This window comes from Ursus americanus, chromosome 20 (assembly GCF_024610735.1).
Source record: "Ursus americanus isolate L20-20 chromosome 20, mUrsAme1.1.p, whole genome shotgun sequence".
Taxonomy (NCBI): domain Eukaryota; kingdom Metazoa; phylum Chordata; class Mammalia; order Carnivora; family Ursidae; genus Ursus; species Ursus americanus.
In genome coordinates this window covers 3,281,710-3,303,559 of record NC_142146.1, presented here as the reverse complement: position 1 = coordinate 3,303,559, position 21,850 = coordinate 3,281,710, and the positions used below count along the sequence as shown (strand labels likewise).

At 41.1% G+C, this 21,850-nt stretch overlaps 1 protein-coding gene across 5 annotated transcripts in view; it reads right to left on the bottom strand.

Moving 5' to 3' along the window:
* ANO10 (anoctamin 10) overlaps positions 1-20,266 on the bottom strand; it is a 237,082-nt gene extending 216,816 nt beyond the window's left edge. For 3 of the 5 annotated variants that reach the window (XM_087870040.1, XM_045798359.2, XM_087870039.1), the window contains exons 1-4: positions 20,137-20,266; positions 12,483-12,635; positions 9,619-9,816; positions 7,751-7,885 (exon numbers count right to left, since the gene is read on the bottom strand). In XM_087870040.1, coding sequence (XP_087726166.1) covers positions 7,751-7,885; positions 9,619-9,816; positions 12,483-12,621 — 472 coding nt within the window. In that variant the 5' untranslated portion in view covers positions 12,622-12,635; positions 20,137-20,266. The remainder of the gene's footprint in view (positions 1-7,750; positions 7,886-9,618; positions 9,817-12,482; positions 12,636-20,136) is intronic. The other 2 variants (XM_045798357.2, XM_045798360.2) reach the window with 2 other exon arrangements.
* Positions 20,267-21,850: the final 1,584 nt, after the last annotated feature.

Here is a 21,850-nt window from a genome sequence, read left to right as displayed (position 1 = left end):
AAACGATCCAATGTTAGAATCATCGGCATCCCCGAGGGGATGGAGAAAAACAGAGGTCTAGAAGAGATATTTGAACAAATTGTAGCTGAAAACTTCCCTAATCTAGCAAGGGAAACAAAAATTCGTGTCCAAGAGGCAGAGAGGACCCCTCCCAAGCTCAACCATGAAAGACCTACACCACCTCACGTCATAGTGCAACTCGCAAATATGAGATCCAAGGATACAGTATTGAAAGCGGCCAGGGCAAAGAAATTTCTCACGTACCAAGGCAAAGGCATCAGAATTACATCAGACCTGTCTACACAGACCTGGAATGAGAGAAAGGGTTGGGGGAGCATTTTTAAAGCTCTTTCAGAGAAAAACATGCAGCCAAGGATCCTTTATCCAGCAAGGCTGTCATTCAGAATTGATGGAGAAATAAAGACATTTCAGAATCGACAGTCACTAGCCAATTTCGTAACCACAAAACCAGCCCTACAGGAGGTATTACGGGGGGTTCTATAAAAGTAAAATGGCCCCAAGAGTGATACAAAACAGAAAGTCACAGCCAATACAAACAAAGACTTTACTGACAACATGGCAGAATTAAAAGCATATCTCTCAGTACTCAGTCTTAACATTAATGGTTTAAATTCTTGCTTAAAACGCCACAGGGTTGCAGATTGGATAAAAAGAAATGACCCATCCATTTGCTGTCTACAAGAGACTCATTTCGAACCCAAAGATGCATTCAGACTGAGAGTAAGGGGATGGAGTACCATCTTTCATGCAAATGGACCTCAAAAGAAAGCTGGGGTAGCAATTCTCATATCAGATAAACTGGATTTTAAACTATAGACTATAGTTAGAGATGCAGAAGGGCACTATATTATTCTTAAAGGAAGTATTCAACAAGTGGATATGACAATTATAAATATATATGCCCCCAACAGGGGAGCAGCAAGATACACAAGCCAACTCTTAACCAGAATAAAGAGACATATAGATAAAAATACATTAATAGTAGAGGACCTCAACACCCCACTATCAGAAATACACAGAACACCCTGGCAAAAACTAAGCAAAGAATCAAAGACTTTGAATGCCATACTCGACGAGTTGGACCTCTTAGATATATATAGAACACTACACCCCAGAACCAAAGAATACTCATTCTATTCTAATGCCCATGGAACATTTTCAAGAATAGACCATGTTCTGGGACACAAAACAGGTCTCAGCCGATACCAAAAGATTGAAATTATCCCCTGCATATTCTCAGACCACAACGCTCTGAAATTGGAACTCAACCACAAGGAAAAATTTGGAAGAAACTCAAACACTTGGAGACTAAGAACCATCCCGCTCAGGAATGACTCGATAAACCAGGAAATCAAAAATCAAATTAAACAATTTATGGAGACCAATGAGAATGAAAATACAACAGTCCAAAACCTATGGGATACTGCAAAGGCAGTCCTAAGGGGGAAATACATAGCCATCCAAGCCTCACTCAAAAGAACAGAAAAATCTAAAATGCAGTTTTTATATTCTCACCTCAAGAAGCTGGAACAGCAACAGAGGGACAGGCCTAATCCACGCACAAGGAAGCAGTTGACCAAAATTAAAGCTGAAATCAATCAAGCAGAAACCAGAAGTACAGTAGAGCAGATCAACAGGACTAGAAGCTGGTTCTGTGAGAGAATCAATAAAATTGACAGACCACTGGCAAGACTTATCCAAAAGAAAAGAGAAAGGACCCAGATTATTAAAATTATGAATGAAAAAGGAGAGGTCACGACGAACACCATTGAAATTGGAAGGATTATTAGAAAATTTTATCAACAGCTATATGCCAATAAACTAAGCAATCTCGAAGAGATGGAATCCTTCCTGGAAACCTATAAACTACCAAGATTGAAACAGGAAGAAATTGATTTCTTAAACAGGCCAATTAATTATGAAGAAATTGAGTCAGTGATAAACAACCTTCCAAATAACAAAACTCCAGGCCCGGATGGTTTTCCTGGGGAATTCTACCAAACATTCAAAGAAGAAATAATACCTATTCTCCTAAAGCTATTTCAAAAAATAGAAACAGAAGGAAAGCTACCAAACTCATTCTACGAGGCCAATATTACCTTGATCCCCAAACCAGGCAAACACCCCCTCAAAAAGGAGAATTACAGACCGATTTCCCTAATGAATATGGACGCCAAAATCCTCAACAAGATACTTGCTAATAGAATCCAACAGTTCATTAAAAGGATTATCCGCCACGATCAAGTGGGATTCATACCTGGGATGCAAGCGTGGTTCAATATTCGCAAATCAATCAGCGTGATACATATCAATAAGAAAAGACTCAAGAACCACATGATCCTCTCAATCGATGCCGAAAAAGCATTTGACAAAATACAGCATCCTTTCCTGATTAAAACCCTTCAGAGTGTAGGAATAGAAGGTACATTTCTCAATCTCATAAAAGCCATCTATGAAAAGCCTACTGCAAATATTATTCTCAATGGGGAAAAGCTGGAAGCCTTTCCCTTAAGATCAGGAACACGACAAGGATGCCCACTCTCGCCACTATTATTCAACATAGTACTAGAAGTCCTTGCAACAGCAATCAGACAACAAAAAGGGATCAAAGGTATTCAAATCGGCAAAGAAGTCGTCAAAATGTCTCTCTTCGCAGATGACATGATACTCTATATGGAAAACCCAAAAGAAGCCACTCCCAAACTATTAGAAGTTATAGAGCAATTCAGTAACGTGGCGGGATACAAAATCAATGCTCAGAAATCAGTTGCATTTCTGTACACGAATAACGAGAACGAAGAAAGAGAAATTAGGGAATCCATCCCATTTACAATAGCACCAAAAACCATACGTTACCTTGGAATTAACTTAACCAGAGACGTAAAGGACCTTTATTCTAGAAACTATAAATCACTCTTAAAAGACACTGAGGAAGACATAAAAAGATGGAAAGATATTCCATGCTCATGGATCGGAAGAATTAACATAGTTAAAATGTCCATGCTACCCGGAGCAATCTACACTTTCAATGCTATCCCGATCAAAATACCGAGAACGTTTTTCAAAGAACTGGAACAAATAGTCCTTAAATTTGTATGGAACCAGAAAAGACCCCGAATCTCCAAGGAACTGTTGAAAAGGAAAAAGAAAGCTGGGGACATCACAATGCCGGATTTCGAGCTGTACTACAAAGCTGTGATCACAAAGACAGCATGGTACTGGCACAAAAACAGACACATAGACCAATGGAACAGAATAGAGAGCCCAGAAATGGACCCTCAGCTCTTTGGGCAACTAATATTTGATAAAGCAGGAAAAAACATCCGGTGGGAAAAAGACAGTCTCTTCAATAAATGGTGCTGGGAAAATTGGACAGCTACATGCAAAAGAATGAAACTTGACCACTATCTCACACCATACACAAAAATAAACTCCAAATGGATGAAAGACCTCGATGTGAGACAGGAATCCATCAAAATTCTAGAGGGGAACACAGGCAGCAACCTCTACGACATCGGCCAAAGCAACCTTTTTCATGACACATCCCCAAAGGCAAGAGAAACAAAAGATAAAATGAATTTATGGGACTTCATCAAGATTAAAAGTTTCTGCACAGCCAAGGAAACAGTCAGAAAAAGTAAGAGGCAGCCCACGGAACGGGAGAATACATTTGCAAATGACACTACAGATAAAGGACTGGTATCCAAGATCTACAAAGAACTTCTCAAACTCAATACGCGAGAAACAAATAAACAAATCAAAAAATGGGCAGAAGATATGAACAGACACTTTTCCAATGAAGACATACAAATGGCTAACAGACACATGAAAAAATGTTCAAAATCATTAGCCATCAAGGAAATTCAAATCAAAACCACACTGAGATACCACCATATGCCAGTTAGAATAGCAAAAATAGACAAGGCAAGAAACAACAATTGTTGGAGAGGATGTGGAGAAAGGGGATCCCTCCTACATTGTTGGTGGGAATGCAAGTTGGTATAGCCACTCTGGAAAACAGTGTGGAGGTCCCTTAAAAAGTTAAAAATTGAGCTACCCTATGATCCAGCCATTGCACTACTGGGTGTTTACCCCAAAGATACAGATGTAGTGAAGAGAAGGGCCATATGCACCCCAATGTTCATAGCAGCAATGTCCACAATAGCTAAATCGTGGAAGGAGCCGAGATGCCCTGCAACAGATGACTGGATTAAGAAGTTGTGGTCCATATATACAATGGAATATTACTCTGCAATCAGAAAGAACGAGTTCTCAACATTTGCTACAACACGGACGGCACTGGAGGAGATAATGCTTAGTGAAATAAGTCAAGCAGAGAAAGACAACTATCATATGATTTCTCTCATCTATGGAACATAAGAACTAAAATGATCAGTAGGGGAAGAAAGGGATAAAGAAAGGGGGGGTAATCAGAAGGGGGAATGAAACATGAGAGACTATGGACTATGAGAAACAAACTGAGGGCTACAGAGGGGAGGGGGTTGGGGGAATGGGATAGACCGGTGATGGGTAGTAAGGAGGGCACATATTGCATGGTGCACTGGGTGTTATACACAACTAATGAATCATCGAGTCTTACATCGAAAACCGGGGATGTACTGTATGGTGACTAACATAATATAATAAAAAATCATTATTAAAAAAAAAAAGAAAAAAAGAAAAACCTAACTTTACAATTAAGGAACCAGAAAAAGGAGAACAAACTAAACCCATAGCTAGCAGAAGGAATGAAATAATGAAGATTAGAGCAGAGATAAACAAAATAGAGGAAAGAAAGACAATAGAGAAAACTAAAGAAAAGAAAGTTGGTTCTTGGAAAAGATCAACAAAATTGACAAATACTTAGGTAGATGAACTAAGAAAAAACCAGAGAAGATTTAACTTACTAATATCAGAAATAGAAATGGGGACATTATTACCAATTCTCCAGAAATAAAAAGGATTGTAAGAGAGTGCTATTAACAACTGTCTAACAACAAACTAGATAACCCACATGAAATGGACAAATTCCTAGAAACACAAAACCTACAGTGAAAACCTACCATAAGTCAGAAGAAAATCTGAATAGGTCTATAATTAGTAAGGAGACCGAATTACTAAGGACACTGAAAAGAAAAACCCTGGACCTGACAACGTCACTGGTGAATTTTACCAAATATTTAAAGAACTAACACCAATCCTTCTCAAACTTTCCCCCAAAATTGATGAGGACCACTGTTAACTCATTCTATGAGGACAGCATTACCCTGATACAAAGCCAGACAACAACACTACAAGAAAACTATAGGCCAACATCCCTTATGAACAATGATGCAAAAATATTCAACAAAATACTAGCAAACTCAATTTAGCCACACAGTAAAAAGATCCTACAGCAAGCAAGTGGAATTTATTCCTGGAATGCAAAGATAGTTCAAGTAAAAAACCAGTCAACTGTAACACACCATATTAACAGAAAGAAGGGGGGGGACCATATGATCTACTTGATGCAGAAAAAGCATTTAATAAAATTCACCACTTTTATGATAAAAAACACTCAACGAACTAGGAATAGAAGGAAACTACCTCAACATAATAAAATCCATCTGGGAAAAGCCCACAGCAAACACAGTGAATGGTGAAAGACTGACTTTTCCTTTAGATTAGGAATAAGACAAAGATGCCCACTTTCACCACTTCCATTCAACATAGAATTGGGAGTTCTAGTCCAAACAACCAGAGAAGAAATAAAAAGCATCTAATTTAGAAAGGAAGAAGTAAAATTATCTCTGTTGACAAGTGATATTATATTTTATGTAGAAAACCCTAACTTTTCTGCAAAAACACTGTCATAGCTAATAGATGAATTCAGCAAAGTAGCAGGATACAAAATCAATAAACAAAAACAAGTTGCATTTCTATAAATTAACAATGAACTATCTGAAAAGGTAATTATGGAAACAATCCCATTTATAATAGCATCACAAAAAATAAAATACTTAGAAATTAACTAAAGACATAAAAGATTCACACAATGAAAAACTACAAAACAATGCTAAATGAAATAAGACATAAATAAATGGAAATACATCCCATGCTCACAGGACTTAACATTGTTAAAATGTCAATACTACCCAAAGCAATCTATAGATTCACTGTAATCTCTATCAAATACCCATTGAAGCCTTTTGCAAAAATAGAAAAACCCATCATAAAATTCATATGGAATTTCACGGTACTTCAAATAGCCAAAACAATCCTGAAAAAGAAGAAAAAAATTCCTGATTTTAAAACTTACCATAAAGCTGAGGTGCTGGGTGGCTAAGTGGGTTAAGCAGCCGACTCTTGATTTTGGCTTGGCTCAAGGTCATGAGATCAAGCCCCACATTGTGCTCCACGCCCAGCATGGAGTCTGCTTGAGATTCTCTCCTTCTTCTTCTCCCTCCCCATTGGCCCCTCTCCTGGCTTAGGCTCATTCTCTCTCTCTCTCTCTCAAATAAATAACTAAAATCTTTTTTTAAAAATGACCACAAAGCCACAGGAACCAAAACAATGTGGTACTGGCATCCAGACATATAGACCAATGTAATAGAACAGAGGCCAGAAACAAACCTTCACATATATGGTCAAGTGATTTATGACAAAGGTACTGAGGTCATTCAATGGGGAAAGGGCAGTCTTTCCAACAAATGGTACTGGGAAAACTGGATATCCACATGCAAAAGAATGAAACTGAAACCTTAAAAAGAAAAAGAAAAAAAGAAACTGAACCCTTACCTAACGCCATAGACAAAAGTTAATTCAAAATGGATTAAAGACCTACATATATGACCCAGAACTATAAAACTCCTAGAAGAAAATATAGAGGAAAAGCTTCATGACATTGGCAATAATTTCTTAGATATGACACCAAAGGGTATAGGCAAAAAGAAAAAAATAGGTAAGTTGGACTTCATGAAAATTTTAAAATTTTATGTATCAAAAGACAGTATCAACAAAGTAAAAGGCAATCCACTGGTTCTCAGGCATCTGTCCTCCCGGGGCTTGGGGCGGTGGCGGGGGGGGGGGGTGAAGACTACCTAGAGAACACAGCGGCTTATATGTTTAAAGTGCATTGGGCAGCAAAAATGCTCTGAGGCCTTGCCACCATCTGGGGGGTTCTGAGGCAAACTTGGAATTACACACTGTAGTGAGCACTTTCATCTGCAAACTAGTATTCTCACTCAGATGGAATGACACAAAATCACGAAGTTGAAGACTGATTTGCATTCAGGTATTACGTCACTTTGTGACTCTTTCTAAGCGTTGCTCCCAAGTTCTCACTCACTGAGATGAGAGCAGATGGAAAGAGGGCTCCAGGAAAAGACGATGGCTCCTGTTTTCATTCCTCCCCAGGCTCCCTAGAGGAAGTGTCTGGCCATAAAGTAAACTCCGCTAATCTTAACATGAGTAATACATATATGTATTCACACCCAATTTTAAGCTAACTGAATGCTGTGAGACCTCAATAAATAAGTAGTGAACCATACAGAAGATTTTGATCTAAAGGTACAATATAAGGAAGCCTAGTAGCAAAAGATATGTTCATGAAAAAATAAGTTATTGTAAAGTTCTATGTATCTTTCAGTAAGAGAAAAAAAAGCCTTTCTAAGTTGTTATTCATGTCTACTAAGAGAAGATAATTGCATTAGAATGTGTATTCATGAAGCTGGTTGATACAATGACTTACATAATGATTTTCCGGGATACAACTTTGCTTGCGGGTAACCAGGGATCATCTTTTCATCTCTGGCTCTAAGATTTTCAAGCTCATGTTTGATAATGAATTGACATTCTGCCATTGTAAGGAAGTCATCATTGTCATCTAAATGAACATAAAAATTTCCAGTTATTTTCTCAGTAATAGCCAAAATAAAATTAATACTATCCAAGTAACTTGGAATTATAGAAATGATGATATAAACAATAAATAAGGAGTAAGCAAAGTATAAAACTGCTAAATTAAACAGAACATAAAGCACCTTAGATATTCTATAAGAATAAAAATATTGCTTTGCCTTCACATAATACAATTCTTCAATCACTGTACAATGGTTCCCCTTATCTGCAGTTTTGCTTTCTGGGCAGTTAGTTACCTGCATGAATCATAGTCCAGAAGTGGATGATCCCCTCCCTCTCACCTATCGTCAGAAGGTCAGTTGTAGCCCAACACTATGTTGCAATGTCTAGGTCATTCACCTCACCTCATCTCATCAGCACATCATCACAAGAAGAAGGGTGCATACAGTAAAATAAGATGCTTTGAGAGAGAAAGAGACCACATTTGCAGAATTTTTATTACAGTAGATTGTTATCACTGTTCTATTTTATTATTGTTATTGTTAATCTCTTACTGTGCCTAGTTTACAAATTAAGCTTTATCACAGGGATGTGCGCATAGGAAAACAGCATATACAGGATCCAGTACTATCTGCTACTTCAGGCATCCACTGGGAGTCTGGGAATATAGCCCCCCCCACCACTAAGGAGGGGGGACTACAGTACTAGTTCTTATATAATATAGTACAAATATCTAAATGGCAGATACTTGCTTGATCTCATCTAATACCAATGAGCAAAAGGCAACATGCTCTTTAATTCTAACACTCTTCTAACTGAAGTTTGGCTGTATGACAAATTCTCCTCCTCCAAACTCGCAAGCGCAAGCCCTTCCCTTCTGGAGTTAACATCCCTCCCATAAATGAGGGAGAAGATAGCCTGATAAGAAAACAGTATTGTTCAGGCACCTGAGTGGCTCAGTCGGTTAAGTCATGCTCCCAGGATCCTGGGATGGAGTCCTGCATCAGGCTGCCTGCTCAGGGGAGAGCCTACTTCTCCCTCTTCCTCTGCCCCTCCTCACCCCCCACTGTGCTCTCTCTCTCTCTCTCTAATAAATAAAATCTTTAAAAAAAAAAAAGAAAGAAAACAGTATTTTTTTTTTTTGCCAAGTCAATCCTCTTAAATAAGGTGAATTTTATCATTATCATTTATGCACTAAGATATAAAAATCCAGAGTGAGTCTGAAAAAGCCTAACATCACATCTTCTACTAACTCTAAAAGCCCTGGCAGGAATTGAAACCAAACTCCCACCCTGACATCATAGCCACCCTGGCCTTCTCAGTTCTTTCCAGAAACCATTCTCTTCTGGACCCCCTGTGAGACCAAGAGAACCAGTTATCCTACCAGGAAATGGCAATTCTACAATTCTGAACTACTACTGCATTTCTCATTATAAGATTTTTCTGTATCAAGCTAGTGAATATTCAACATTCTGAGAATTAGAATAGAAAAATATAAATAAGTTACATGTGTAACAATAATTTATGTTCATCTATTCCAGGGGTCACAAAGTAAGGCCCATGGACCATATTTTATAAGCAAATTTTAGTGGAACAAAGCTTCACCCATTCATTTCTTATGGTCTAAGGCTGCTTTTGCTTTACAAGGACATTGTCAAATAACCGTGAGAAAGCATATGTCCCGCACAGCCTGATCTATACATCAAAAACTTATTTTTGAGATAAACTGATTCTGATATAAACAATCTTGGGACTCACCATTAAAATCTTTGAAGTTATGTCGGGTTCCATACGTGAAGGCTCTCATAGTGTTATCATTACATTCTTTTACCAAACCTATTGCTTCTGCACCCAGTAACAACGTAATATTGGAGGCACCAACAAGATATAAGTTCTGATTTTCTAGTGTTTCTTTCTCATATTTATTTAATAGTGGTCTAAATAAAAGCTGGGCACCTTCAAAAACAAAGATAAGCACAATCTTAGAAACGTTTCAAAAATGAAAACTTTCTAAATAAGTATTGTTTCTAGTTTGATACAAGGAAAATATATTAACAATTCAAATCTATCTTCCAAATAAATAAGAATTACAAGTAACTTGATTTCCTTTGGAAAACGCCTTCTAGCTTTCTGTGTTGCTGCTCAGAAGTCTGATCCCTTATGTGTGACCTACTGTCTCTCTTTCTTGAAGTCTGTAGTATCCTCTCCATTCCCATGGTTCCAGAACATTCCAACAGTAAGCCATTTTCATCTACACTGCAGGGCACTGGGTGGGCCCTTTCCATCCGAAAAAGCATCTCATCAGCCTTGAGTTTTCCTTTGATGATTTCTTCTTCTTTTTCTCTGTTCCCTTTCTAGAACTCCTTCTATTCAGATGTGTACCTCCTAGACTAGTCCTCTAACTTCCTTACTTTTTCTCTGTCAAAGTTCCCAGTTCTGTACCTTTTGCTCTACTTTCTGGGAGGTTTTATCAAAATTATCTTCCAACTCTTTTACCAAGTTTTTAAATTTTGCTTTCATACTTCTACTTTATATGAGCTTTTTTTCCTAAATGAGTATTTTACAGTATCCAACTCTTGATTTATTGAATGTCTGTCCCACCTTCTCATAACTGAGAGTTGAGTTGTAAATTTTCTCTTGGTTTTCTTCTTCTGCAGAGTTTGCTGTTTTTATCTGTTTGTTTAGTTTTAGCTTTCTCTTTCATGTCAGGGATTTTTCTCACATGTTTGGTGATCTTTTATGATATGTGCATGTTTAAGTAAGAAAGGGACTCTAGGAGGCTGTAAAGTTCTGAAGGCTTAGATGGAGCTCATTAAGGATATAGCCTTTAATGCATAGTCATCTGGCCAGGTTGTTTTCCATGGGCAACTCTCTGATTTCTGAACCTTTGGTTATGTTGTTTTTGATCAGACTCCCCCAAAAAAGATTATTCAATCTGCTTCCTAGATGATTTGAATCTAGCTGCTAACATTTTGGAAACTAAATTAGGTATGAGGTTGGTGGGCCGGAGGATGGGGTAACAACAGTCAGTTGTTATCCTATTTTCAGTACAGAATCTCTATTTTCAACTGTGCATAAAGCCTCCATGCCAAAATCCAAGCATCTGACCCACTGCAGAGAAAATTTTGTCTTCTGCTATGATGGTAGAATACAGAAGGGATCAGGGGATCTATTTCTTAAATGAATCTCGGTCAATTCTTTTTTCTTTTTCTTGGTACCACTTATTTACACCTCCATAAGCCCCCAACGTCACTAATACCTAAGTCTTGAGGAGTATTCTGTGGTGTAAACCAAACTGCACCTCAATTTGTACCCCTGCCAACTTCGGCTTTGACTTTTTCAAGTCTGAGAAGTTATTTACCACTCATCCACCTGTTTTCTAGCTTCCAAAATGGTGCTGCTGTTATATTCTTTCCTTTCTTCTTTGTCAAACTGGACTTTTATCTTTTTTAAAAAATCCTTTTATTGTCATTTCAGTAGATGTTTGAAAGACAGTAAAAGTAAATATGAGTGTTAAGTCCACTACCTTTACCTGAAAGATCAGAATACTCTTTTGGAATGTTCTTTTCATTATTTCCCAGCAGTGTAGAAAGATGCCTACCCCCACCCCATCCTTGTGTCTCTCTGCTGAAGCCACACAGTGAGCAGAGAAGACTGGGAATACACTGGAGTCCCTCACTCTTAGGCATTACAAATGTTCTTCCATCACAGGAATTTTAAAGAAGGGACTCCAACCCAGTGAAACACCTCAGATTTCAGGAAGAAGGTACTCTTGTTTTTAAGTTTTCTTTTGGTTCAGTTGTTTGCAAAAAATTAAAAATTCCACTTCGATTCAAGGTTTTATTATAAAGAAAAGCATTTCCGTTCACAGTCAAAATCTTCATTAAAAACAGTCTAAGTTTTATTCAGTGTTTGGAGATTTGGTGAAGTTTTAGGTGAAGTGCAAGTGCATATCCATTCTTGTTTTGTATAGTTTTAGGAAGTGTCTGCTCATGTAAAATGTCCTCCACCCTCTCACCCGATCTAGATCCCTTTCTGCCCTTCAGGAGAGGGCTAAGCTCTGGCTTCTATGAAGTCATCCCTTTCCAGCCCAAAACTATCACCAAGTGTCACCTCTATCTTTCCTTTACTCTTCCAGCTAGTTTACATACAATTCATTTTTAAGTATCATGCATTGTTTTGTAACAGCTCTTTCATTAAGGTTTTTTTTTTGGGGGGGGGGGTTCAACCTGTTACTTCAATTTCCAGGAATTGGCATTCAGTCTCCTTACACTGACAGTAACATCCTTGTGGGCAGAGACCATATTAATCTCTCCCCCTTAGCATCATAACTGACCCATAAAGAGCATTCAACAGATACTTGTTCATTCGTTTGATAAATATTGACGTACTATGTGCCAGTCTGTGTGCCAGGAACAGCATTTATAGCTGTGAACAAAATCGCTCAGGTCGCTTAAAGTCTAATGTGGACTTAAGATCTCCTCTCAAGTCCAGAAAAATAATAAAGAGCAAAGAAATGGATATTAACTTTAGAAATATATCAAATAACTGTAAAACATATTTAAAAAAATATTTTTAGTCACTGATCATGACTAAGTCTGAGTTATATTTATTTTACTTACCTCCATCTTCCTTTTTAGAGACAATTCTATTTTTCAGCCATTCTTTGGTTTCTTCTTTGACATCCTGAGCCAGTTCTAGGACCACCAAAGGTGTGAAGGAACTCTCACAAGTATCCAAAGCTGATAAGGTCACTTTCATCTTTCACAAACTTGCTGAAATTAAAATAAAATAAAAAGCACATGGGTTACAATGGAAAAGAGAAATATATAGAAATATATAAACACATACATAATTGTATTTTCTCTTAATTATACCTAATTCTGGCTTCTAAGAAAAAGGAAAATTTTTCATGATCCAGATGGATTATATGACAGGCTCAACCAATGGTTCAGAGCACATGTGTGAGCTCGGCCCATTCGAAGTCAGGGGGAACATCATCCTTTTCCATAAGCAGCTCAGAACACAGCAGGGAGGACATTCAGATAAGGGAAGGACAGCAGTGCAAAATGTGCTCTCGCATAGGATGAGTATGAAGAGGAGTTTGCTGGCAAGACTTGGATAGCATTCTAAGTGAAGGAAATAGTATTCCCCTACAAAATAATAATGAAAAACAGCCAACAGAATCAGAGAAATACAAGTGATTAGGTATAGCTGCAGCACTACCTGTGGGGGGTGGGGGGCAGGGTGCTAGGATGGGAATGAGCAGGTATCTAACGAGGGACCCTGATTACAAAGGAACTGGGCTTTGTCAGATAAACAATGGAAGTCACCAGTTAAGTAAGAGCAGGGAATTGACACAGTCTGAATTCATGTTTAAGTATGGAGTTAATATCCCCAGCACCAGCCTTCTTTCCTAGTTTTTCTTTCTTGGGAATATCATCTTTATCTCCATTTCCAAGCTTGAAAAATACTCAAGTCAACTAGGACACCCCCACACACACACACACAACTGGCATCAGTCACTAAGGCCTAATGGACTCTCTCTAAAATGTTTTTCATGTGAATCTCTTTAACGCAGTGATTCACAGCAGGGACAAATCCTAGACTTTAGACTTACTTATTCTAGCTTTGTACTTGATGTAAGTTTTAATGACTCCAAAGTGCAAGTGCAAATCAATTCTTGGGAATAATCACAAAAGGAGTGCCCAACACCATAGAACACCTTTCCATTCTTTGGGGTGAACCATGATCTTGTGACAAGCTGATCAAACAGACCAGTGTAATCTGACTTATAGTGATAAGCTTTTGTTTTTCTCTAACAGAGCATAGTTTTGGGGCAACCTGGATTCACATGACAGCACAAATGCTTCAGGAATGCTATTCTAAAATACGAGCCAAATCAAAAGTCAGCATGCTAGGCTCTATGAAGGTAACCAGATCAAAACAGGACCCAGTACTCCCCTTCCAACAGCTAAAATAATGTGGTCAGGAATTATACAGAATGAAAGAATGAGAAAAGATAGCAATTAGAGCTGTGGGAACTCAGAACACTTAATGTGCAAAAGTTTTCAATCAAGAAAAAAGGGAGAGGGGTGCCTGGGTGGCTCAGTCACTTAAGCGTCTGCCTTAGCCTCAGGTCATGATCCCAGAGTCCTGGGATCAAGTCCCGCATCAGGCTCCCTACTCGGGCGAGGAGCCTGCTTCTCCCTCTCCATTGGCTGCTCCCCCTGTTGGTGCTCTCTCTGTCATATAAGTAAATAAAATCTTAAAAAAAAAAAAAAAAAAAAAGGAAAGAAAGAAAGAAAAAAGGGAGAGAAGCGTGTTCTACACAGGGAAATAACATGTATAAAATCAATAATGCAAGAATAAAGACAGTATAGGAGAAGAACAGTAAGACTGGCCTGACCAAAGCAGAGAGGGCAACATTTTGTGAGCTGTGACCATTTATGGATATGGAATGCTACAGTTCACATCTGCTCCAGTGGCCAGAAAAGAGTCAGTGCAGGTTTCTGAGCAGAGGATTAGCTGTATGTCAGAGTGATATGAATCTTAGTAGGTGAATTTAGGGGGCAAGATTGTGAGTGTTTTTCATCTTTCAACTCCCCTGAACTTCTGAAATTTTTCATAACAAAAAGTTGGGAAAAATGATTAATCTACCAGTAGACTACAGAGGCTTAAGCATCATTAACTTTGAAATGGAAATACCAAATGCAACGAACATTTATGCAGTACTTATTTTGAGCCATGCTGTGATAGTCTGAAGGCACAAAAGTAAGTCAGGTCCCCATCTCGCTTCTGGGGAGCTCACAGTCTTTTACCAGAAGCAAGTGTGCGCCAAATCATTCTAACACAAGGATTGAGTACAATAGCAGTAACGGGTTGGGGAGGGCAGCAGGAGGAGGCGGATTAACTTTCTGGGAAGGGAGGCTGAGAGCCAGACACCCTTCAACTCGGAAAAAGTACTTGGATAACTCTAAGGTCACTGACCTGGGACATGGAAAAGAGTAAATAAAGAAGCATGTTGGAAAGAATGTTTAAGTTAAGGGCACAATCAAGGGTTCAGCATGGTACATGTGGACATGCATCAAAGGTGGCAGTTTTCTGGCATTATGCATTACCTAACGTCAGTAATAAAAGGCCTACCTTATTCATAATTACCAGGTCATAAAACAATCTTATTGAGACACTAAATGCAGATTTCCTTCCTAAACATGTATATGAGCACCAGCTAGAGATTCATAATAAATATTTGCACACTGATTTAATCTCATTTGAGATACTATACGCCTTTCATTACTTGAGACAGCCTTAACAAGATTTCCAATACATTATAAACAAAAGTGTCGCTATTTCTGATATCCAAAGAGCTCCTACGAATCAACAAAAAATACAGAAAACTGAAATCACAAGTGACAAAAGAAGAAATACAAGCAGCCAACACACTTTGAAAAGATGTTCAAAAGTACTAATAAACTAAATGCAAAATAAGTAGAAGATGCCTTCCATTTCCAGATTTGCTGAAGTTGAAAGGTGGACAGAACCCAGTTCTGGCACAGGTGTAGAAAATTGGGCATTCTCACATATGGCTGACAGATGTTGTAATTTGATATCACCTTTCCAGAAGGCAGAGTGGCAGTATGAAAAGCAATATTAAATACTCCTACTATTCAACACAACAATGTTATTTCTAGGAATTTATGCCAGGGAGATAATAAAATAGAATGCATATATAGTGGAAGTTCATTACTCTTTCTTATTTATTTTTGGGTTTTAGTTATGGCAAAGAAACAAAAAAGAAACAACTTACAACCTGAAAGTCTAACAAGAGGAGATTGTCTAAATACATAAAATGTGTCACAACTACACACCAGAACCATCCATACTAGGATCCAGATGCAACTATATTAACATGGAGAACATTTCATAACACATTGTAAAGTAAAAAAAAAAAAAAAAAAAGCAAAGCATGATCCCACTTATGGATATACACAATCCATACTAATATCAAAATGACAACATTAGCTAACTTTTGCTGGGGACCTACTACATGCAAAGCACTGGGCTACTCATTAAATTCTCACACCAACCCCCTGAAGAAGAAACTCCAACACTTTCATTCAGCAGGTGAGAAAACGAGGTCAAAGAGGTTAAGTAGGTTTGTCCAATGTCACATAGTAACAAGCAGGAGAACTGGGATTTAAACTTTGGTGGCCTGAGGCCAGAGCGCATACCCTGAACCATGTGTGGAAACACTCACATTTCAGTCTATACTGTGTGCGTTGTTTTTTTTTTTTTTTTAAGATTTTATCTATTTCTTTGTCAGAGAGAGAGCACAAGCAGGGGGAGCAGCAGGCAGAGGGAGAAGCAGGCTCCCCACTGAGCAAGGAGCCTGATGCAGTACTGGATCCCAGGACCCTGGGATCATGACCTGAGCCGAAGGCAGACACTCAACCAACTGAGCCACCGAGGCGTCCCTATACTGTGTGCGTTTTAATAAATGTCCCACCAATGATTTGGTCAGATAGATTTCTCCAAACTGCCATGTCTAAGTAGTAGGATTTAAGCTGATTGTTATTTTCTTCTTTACATTTTTCTTTTTGATTTGAATTTTAATGAGCAAGAGTTTTTTATAATTAGAAAAAAATGGCTTTTACAGTTGTATATAGAACTATATATACACTATATATAGTTGTACATAGAATAGTATAGAAGCCCCACATTTTCAATGCTAAGTGTTAAATGTAGCCTTTAGTAAAAGCCAAATGATACTTTTTAAAACTGTATAATACAAGATAATATTTTGCTTTAGTCCCCAGATTAAAAACATACCAACTTTGTACAAAAGAAGTTGTCTAACTTTAGATTGTTTGGAGAAAAGGTTCACTAACAATGAAAAAGCCTTCTGTCCAACAGTATATAAAATGAAAGGACTCAGTACCTAGGCACACCCCCTCCTATCCAGAAGGAGATGGCCAAAAGCACCAGAGGAGCTGCACAATGATAGAATTTTTAGAGCACAAGGTGCCTTAGGGGTCATTTAGTCCCGTGACCTCACTATATCATGTTCACAAGACCCAAAATCACACAACCAGTGTGGCAGATACAGGACTGAAATCCAGTACTCTTTCAATGATATGAAAAAGATCTTTTTCTTTTTCCTTTTTGTGAACTGAGTCAATAAAGTCAGTTGTACAGTCTTGTCATTAGAAGAAACACTGGCCTGGGCAAACTGTGCAGTTGCATGCTTTAGCTCCACAAGTCCATTAGACAACACAAGTGCCAGTGTTATGTAGACACTGCTCTGAGCAATGTGAACCATGCGGATAGGGGGTGGGGGAGAATGCCCACTAAGCGTTTTTAGTGGGGCTTGGTAAGCCTTGACCCCTTTAAGGCTCTAGTACATAAAGTGCTCTTGAGGATTCAACACTGTTGGTGACAGTCCTTTAAGGACCAACTCTGCTCCATTCATGCTTGAGGTTTTCAGCTGTCCTACACTTATGCCATCCATTGAGCCACAATGTACTTACACACCTGGTTATCTAAGATGCCCCTTCCCCACTCTGCTATACCTCCTGTGCTCTCTTCTTCCGGTCTCTATAACCCACCTAGGGGAACCTACCGCTCAGGGAATTTCTGTCTCTGTATAGGAACACCTCTGGGATGCCCTTTCCTTGGGAGATTCCTGCCCCTGTGTTCTGCATGCAGCAGGTACAGGTAAGGAGGACTCAACTTTACAGTTAACTGGTCAGCAGAATCCAGGCATGCCCTAAACCCTCTTCTCCCAGTTGGCTGGCCCAATGGTGTGAATAGTGAGTCTAAGGTAGTGAAAACAAGAAGCCTCATGGCAGCATTGGCCTAAGTGGGACATTCCTTCCTTGAGACCTAAGGCAGCTGCCTCTTGGTGTTACATAAGATGTGGGCAAATTTGACAGTGGAAAACCAGCACCGCACACACCCACCCTCACTAGAATTTGACACTCTGTGCCTCAGCGACACTGACAAGGTAAGGAAGCGGCTGAGGCCCATTCTTATACCTGGGAACCTGGCGGCATCAGGATTCCACAGGAAGACGCAGGAGAAGTGAGACAAGATCTATTGAAGACAGCCTGGCCACAGCAGCCCAAGCCCAGGCCCAATTAGATGCTGCACCAACAGAAGGCCACTTGGGCACAGAATCACCCAACTGAGCCTTGACCAATGAAGTGAAGCAACAATATTTCCTCTTCTCCTTCAAACTTTCTATCTACTCTCATTTTGCCACAAACTGCCAAGATTTTGGGCTGGAATAACGGCTGAAAACCTGGAGCAACACTGAATCTCACCTGTAAGCACAGCACCTGACACAAAACGAAAACTCTAACATGTGATACAAGAATGAATCCATCTGATGACCATACAACCATTTAAAAAGATGCTTAAGGAGGGGCGCCTGGGTGGCTCAGTCGTTAAGCGTCTGCCCCTGGCTCAGGGCGTGATCCCAGAGTCCTGGGATTGAGCCCCACATCAGGCTCCTCTGCTGGGAGCCTGCTTCTTCCTCTCCCACTCCCCCTGCTTGTGTTCCCTCTCTCGCTGTCGCTGGCTATCTCTCTCTCTGTCAAATAAGTAAATAAAATCTTTAAAAAAATAAATAAATAAATAAAAAGATGCTTAAGGAGGGGCGGCGCCTGAGTAGCGCTCAGTCCTTAAGCGTCTGCCTTCAGCTCAGGTCATGATCCCAGGGTCCTGGGATTAAGGCCCTCATGGAGCCCCGCATGGAGCCCCGCATGGAGTCCCGCATCAGGCTCCCTGCTTGGCGGGAAGCCTGCTTCTCCCTCTCACACTCCCCTTGCTTGTGTTCCCTCTCTCACTGTCTCTCTCCGTCAAATAAATAAATAAAATCTTTTAAAAAAATGCTTAAAGAGAATTTTTAATGATCCAGGAAAATGCCAAGTGGGAAAAAAAAAAAAGCAAAGTAATATAACAATATGACCCCAATGATTAACGCATACTTTTAATACACAATAAAATACAAAAAGAATTAAGAAGAATTGCACCCAAACGTTAACAGGGTTGGTGAAATTAAATGGGATTTTAATTTTCATCCTTATATTTTTTCTCAATCTTCCAAGTTCCTACAATGAAAAAAAAAGTTTCACTGGCTTTTTTTTTTTAAGTGCACACACTAGAATTTACCAGGCCCTTTCTACTCCCTTCCATTATTTTAGATCTCTTAAGTTTCATTCTTCACCTGAAATTCTTCAATTCTTTCAGCAATAGCTGGTCAGAACAGATATGGTTTACTTTCCACAGTGAATTGAAAACTAGCATACTCACAGAATAGGCCCTTAGAAAACATCCAGTTCTATAGCTTAGTGTGACTTCAAATTGAAAGGAGACAAATAATATTTAATTTTTTTTAACTCCACAGGATTAGATTTTTAAAAATTAAACTCCACAGGATTTAAGGGAATGGGATACAACTGCTTTTCAGTCCGAGTGAACCTCAACTGTACTTATTTTTAAATCCGTAACCTCCGCACACTGTCTTGGCTGCTGGAGCAGTGTTTTGCAGCAGACAGCGCACACCAAGGCTGGCGCTGTGAAGGCACCGGGAAAACAGAAGCAGCCTATAGGAGAACTCTGTTCCATCCACATTTCTCAGGTGTCCCAGGCACTGCCCCTGACTTGCATTTATTACTTAAAATGTACGATATGTCCCAGTCAAGACCCTGGAAACCCAATAACCCTGATGTGAGAGCGTGACCCTGCAAGTTCGCTCCAGCCACACTTCGTTCTGACATATTCCTAACCGTCCCCTGCTCCCCGGACTGTCCCGGGAAGCGTGAATCCTGAGCCCCGCTGAGCTGGTCCTTCCAAAAAACGCCCTTCTATAAGCTTCGCTGTCTTTTTCACCCTCACCCACGACCTCATTCTCCTTAGTTCCGAAGACCCCAAACCCCCATCCTGACTCCAGCCCCAGGTTTCGGCCTCACTACGTTTCTTTCATTACTCAACCCTCCTCCCCAAACCTCGGCTCTCCCCAGCCCCCACCTGCGACTGCCATTCTCCAGCACCTTCAGTCCTCCCTCCCCCATCCCGCATCTGCGCCCATCCCGGTTCCACTTCCCCATTCCTGGGACTGCCAGCATTGGGAGGTACCCCGGGAAGGAAGGGCGGCCAGAGGCTTCCCTGGAGACACCCCGCCGCCGCCGGGCAGCCCAGGCTCAGCACCGCACGGACCGCGGCTCCACACCACTGACAGCGAGGGGGTCTGCGGTCCCCTCCCCCACGTACCGGCGGCAGCTGCACTCCACGTCTTCGGAGGCGGGCCCGAGAGCCGGCGCGACCCGGAGGCACCACCGTGGACGCTCGAGGGGTGGGGCGGGACGGGGCCTGCGGGGCGGGCGGGGCGGGCGCTGGGTGTGGCAGGCCGGGCGGAGCCCAGACGCCAGAGCTCTCAGGCAGGGCCGGAGCACGCCGGGAGAGGCGGGGCCCAGCCCTGCGTCGCACTGAGCGGGGCGGGGCCTGGTGGGGAGTCGTCCAGGCGCGGACCGGAACGGCTCCTCAGAAAACCGAGATGGGCCTAGCTGGCCTTTGGCCCGGAGCGGGAACGCAGCGGCGCACGGGAGAGGCGTGCCCTGTGGGCTGTCACTCTGAGAGGGAGAGGGACCACGGAGGAGGGAACGGAGCCTCGCTGGGCCGTCGCACCGCGAGGGGGCGGGATCACGGTGGGGGGTGGGACCTCGTTGGGCCGTCTGTCCGTGGGGTGGGGGGGGGAGCGGGACCACGGTAGGAGGGGCGTGCCCCATGAGCTGTCACTCAGGGAGGGGGCGGGACCACGGTGGGAGAGGCGTGTCTTATGGGCTAGCTTTCCGATGAGGGGCGGGGCCTCGCTGGGCTGTCGCGAGTTGAGAGGGTGGGACCTAGTAGAGCCGCTAAAAAAGAAAAATTGGTATCCGGGCTCTTGCAGAAGACCTGCATTAGTAGAGTAATAGGTTTTTTCGTAAAAGCGGCAGCCCCTCGGATTTCCTTCCATTAGCGAAGACAGGTACTAATGTAGGTCTTTCGTAAACGGAACTTTGGGAAAGTGAGGTTGGGGGTGGGGGGATTATTCTTCGCTCTTCGATTTACAGGAATGCTCTGCTTTCGTATAGCCAAGTAAACCTATATGCCTCTTTACATTTTCCTCCTTTCGGTCTCTTATGGTCCAGGCTCCACTTTTCTTGTCACTTTCTAATCTAAGAACAAAGCCCGCCACCCCTTGTCTCTCAGGAGACCTCTGCTCTCCCCTTTTCTCTGCCGTAGCCACATTGGTCTCCCTGATCTTCCTAGATCCCACCCACCTCCCACCTCAGAGGTTTTGCCCTGGCTGTTCCCTCTGCCCTCTTTAATTATGGAGATTGTTTACTTCCCTCCCTCAAGGGAATGGAATCCCACCTTTTCACTGAGTCCCTTTCCTCCTCCATGCTCCACTATCTATTTACCTGCTCCCCTGTTTCTTTTTTCCATAGCACTCATCACCTGTTTGATATTATTATGTTTACTGTCAGTCTCTCCCTAGAATGTAAACTTCACAAGGGCAGAAATTTTTGTCAGTTTTGTCCACTGATATATTTCCGGTGCCTGGAGCAGCCCTAGATCCACAGCAGGCTGCAATAACTCTCAGTGGAATGAAAGAAAGCAATGAAGGAACACTTTATAAGAACTCCCGCCTCCTCCGACCCCTCCTGTTACACCCACCTGAGCCCAGAGAGACGCCTTCTGTCCTGCCAAGCCAGAGGAGTGAGGTCTGCTCTTCCACTCCTCCGCCCCTTCTCTGGGTCTTCCAGGTTCAAGACAGGAAGGTGGAAAACTAGGGGACCAGAACCAAGGCTGGTTACTCGATAGGGGCTGTTCGTTGTTCTTTCTAGAACTCCAGTGCTCTGTCATGGCAGCTCACAACCTTACCGACCAGTTCTCATGTGGCTGTCTTTTAGTAAGTCCTGCATGGGTATGTCCAGAATTTCTC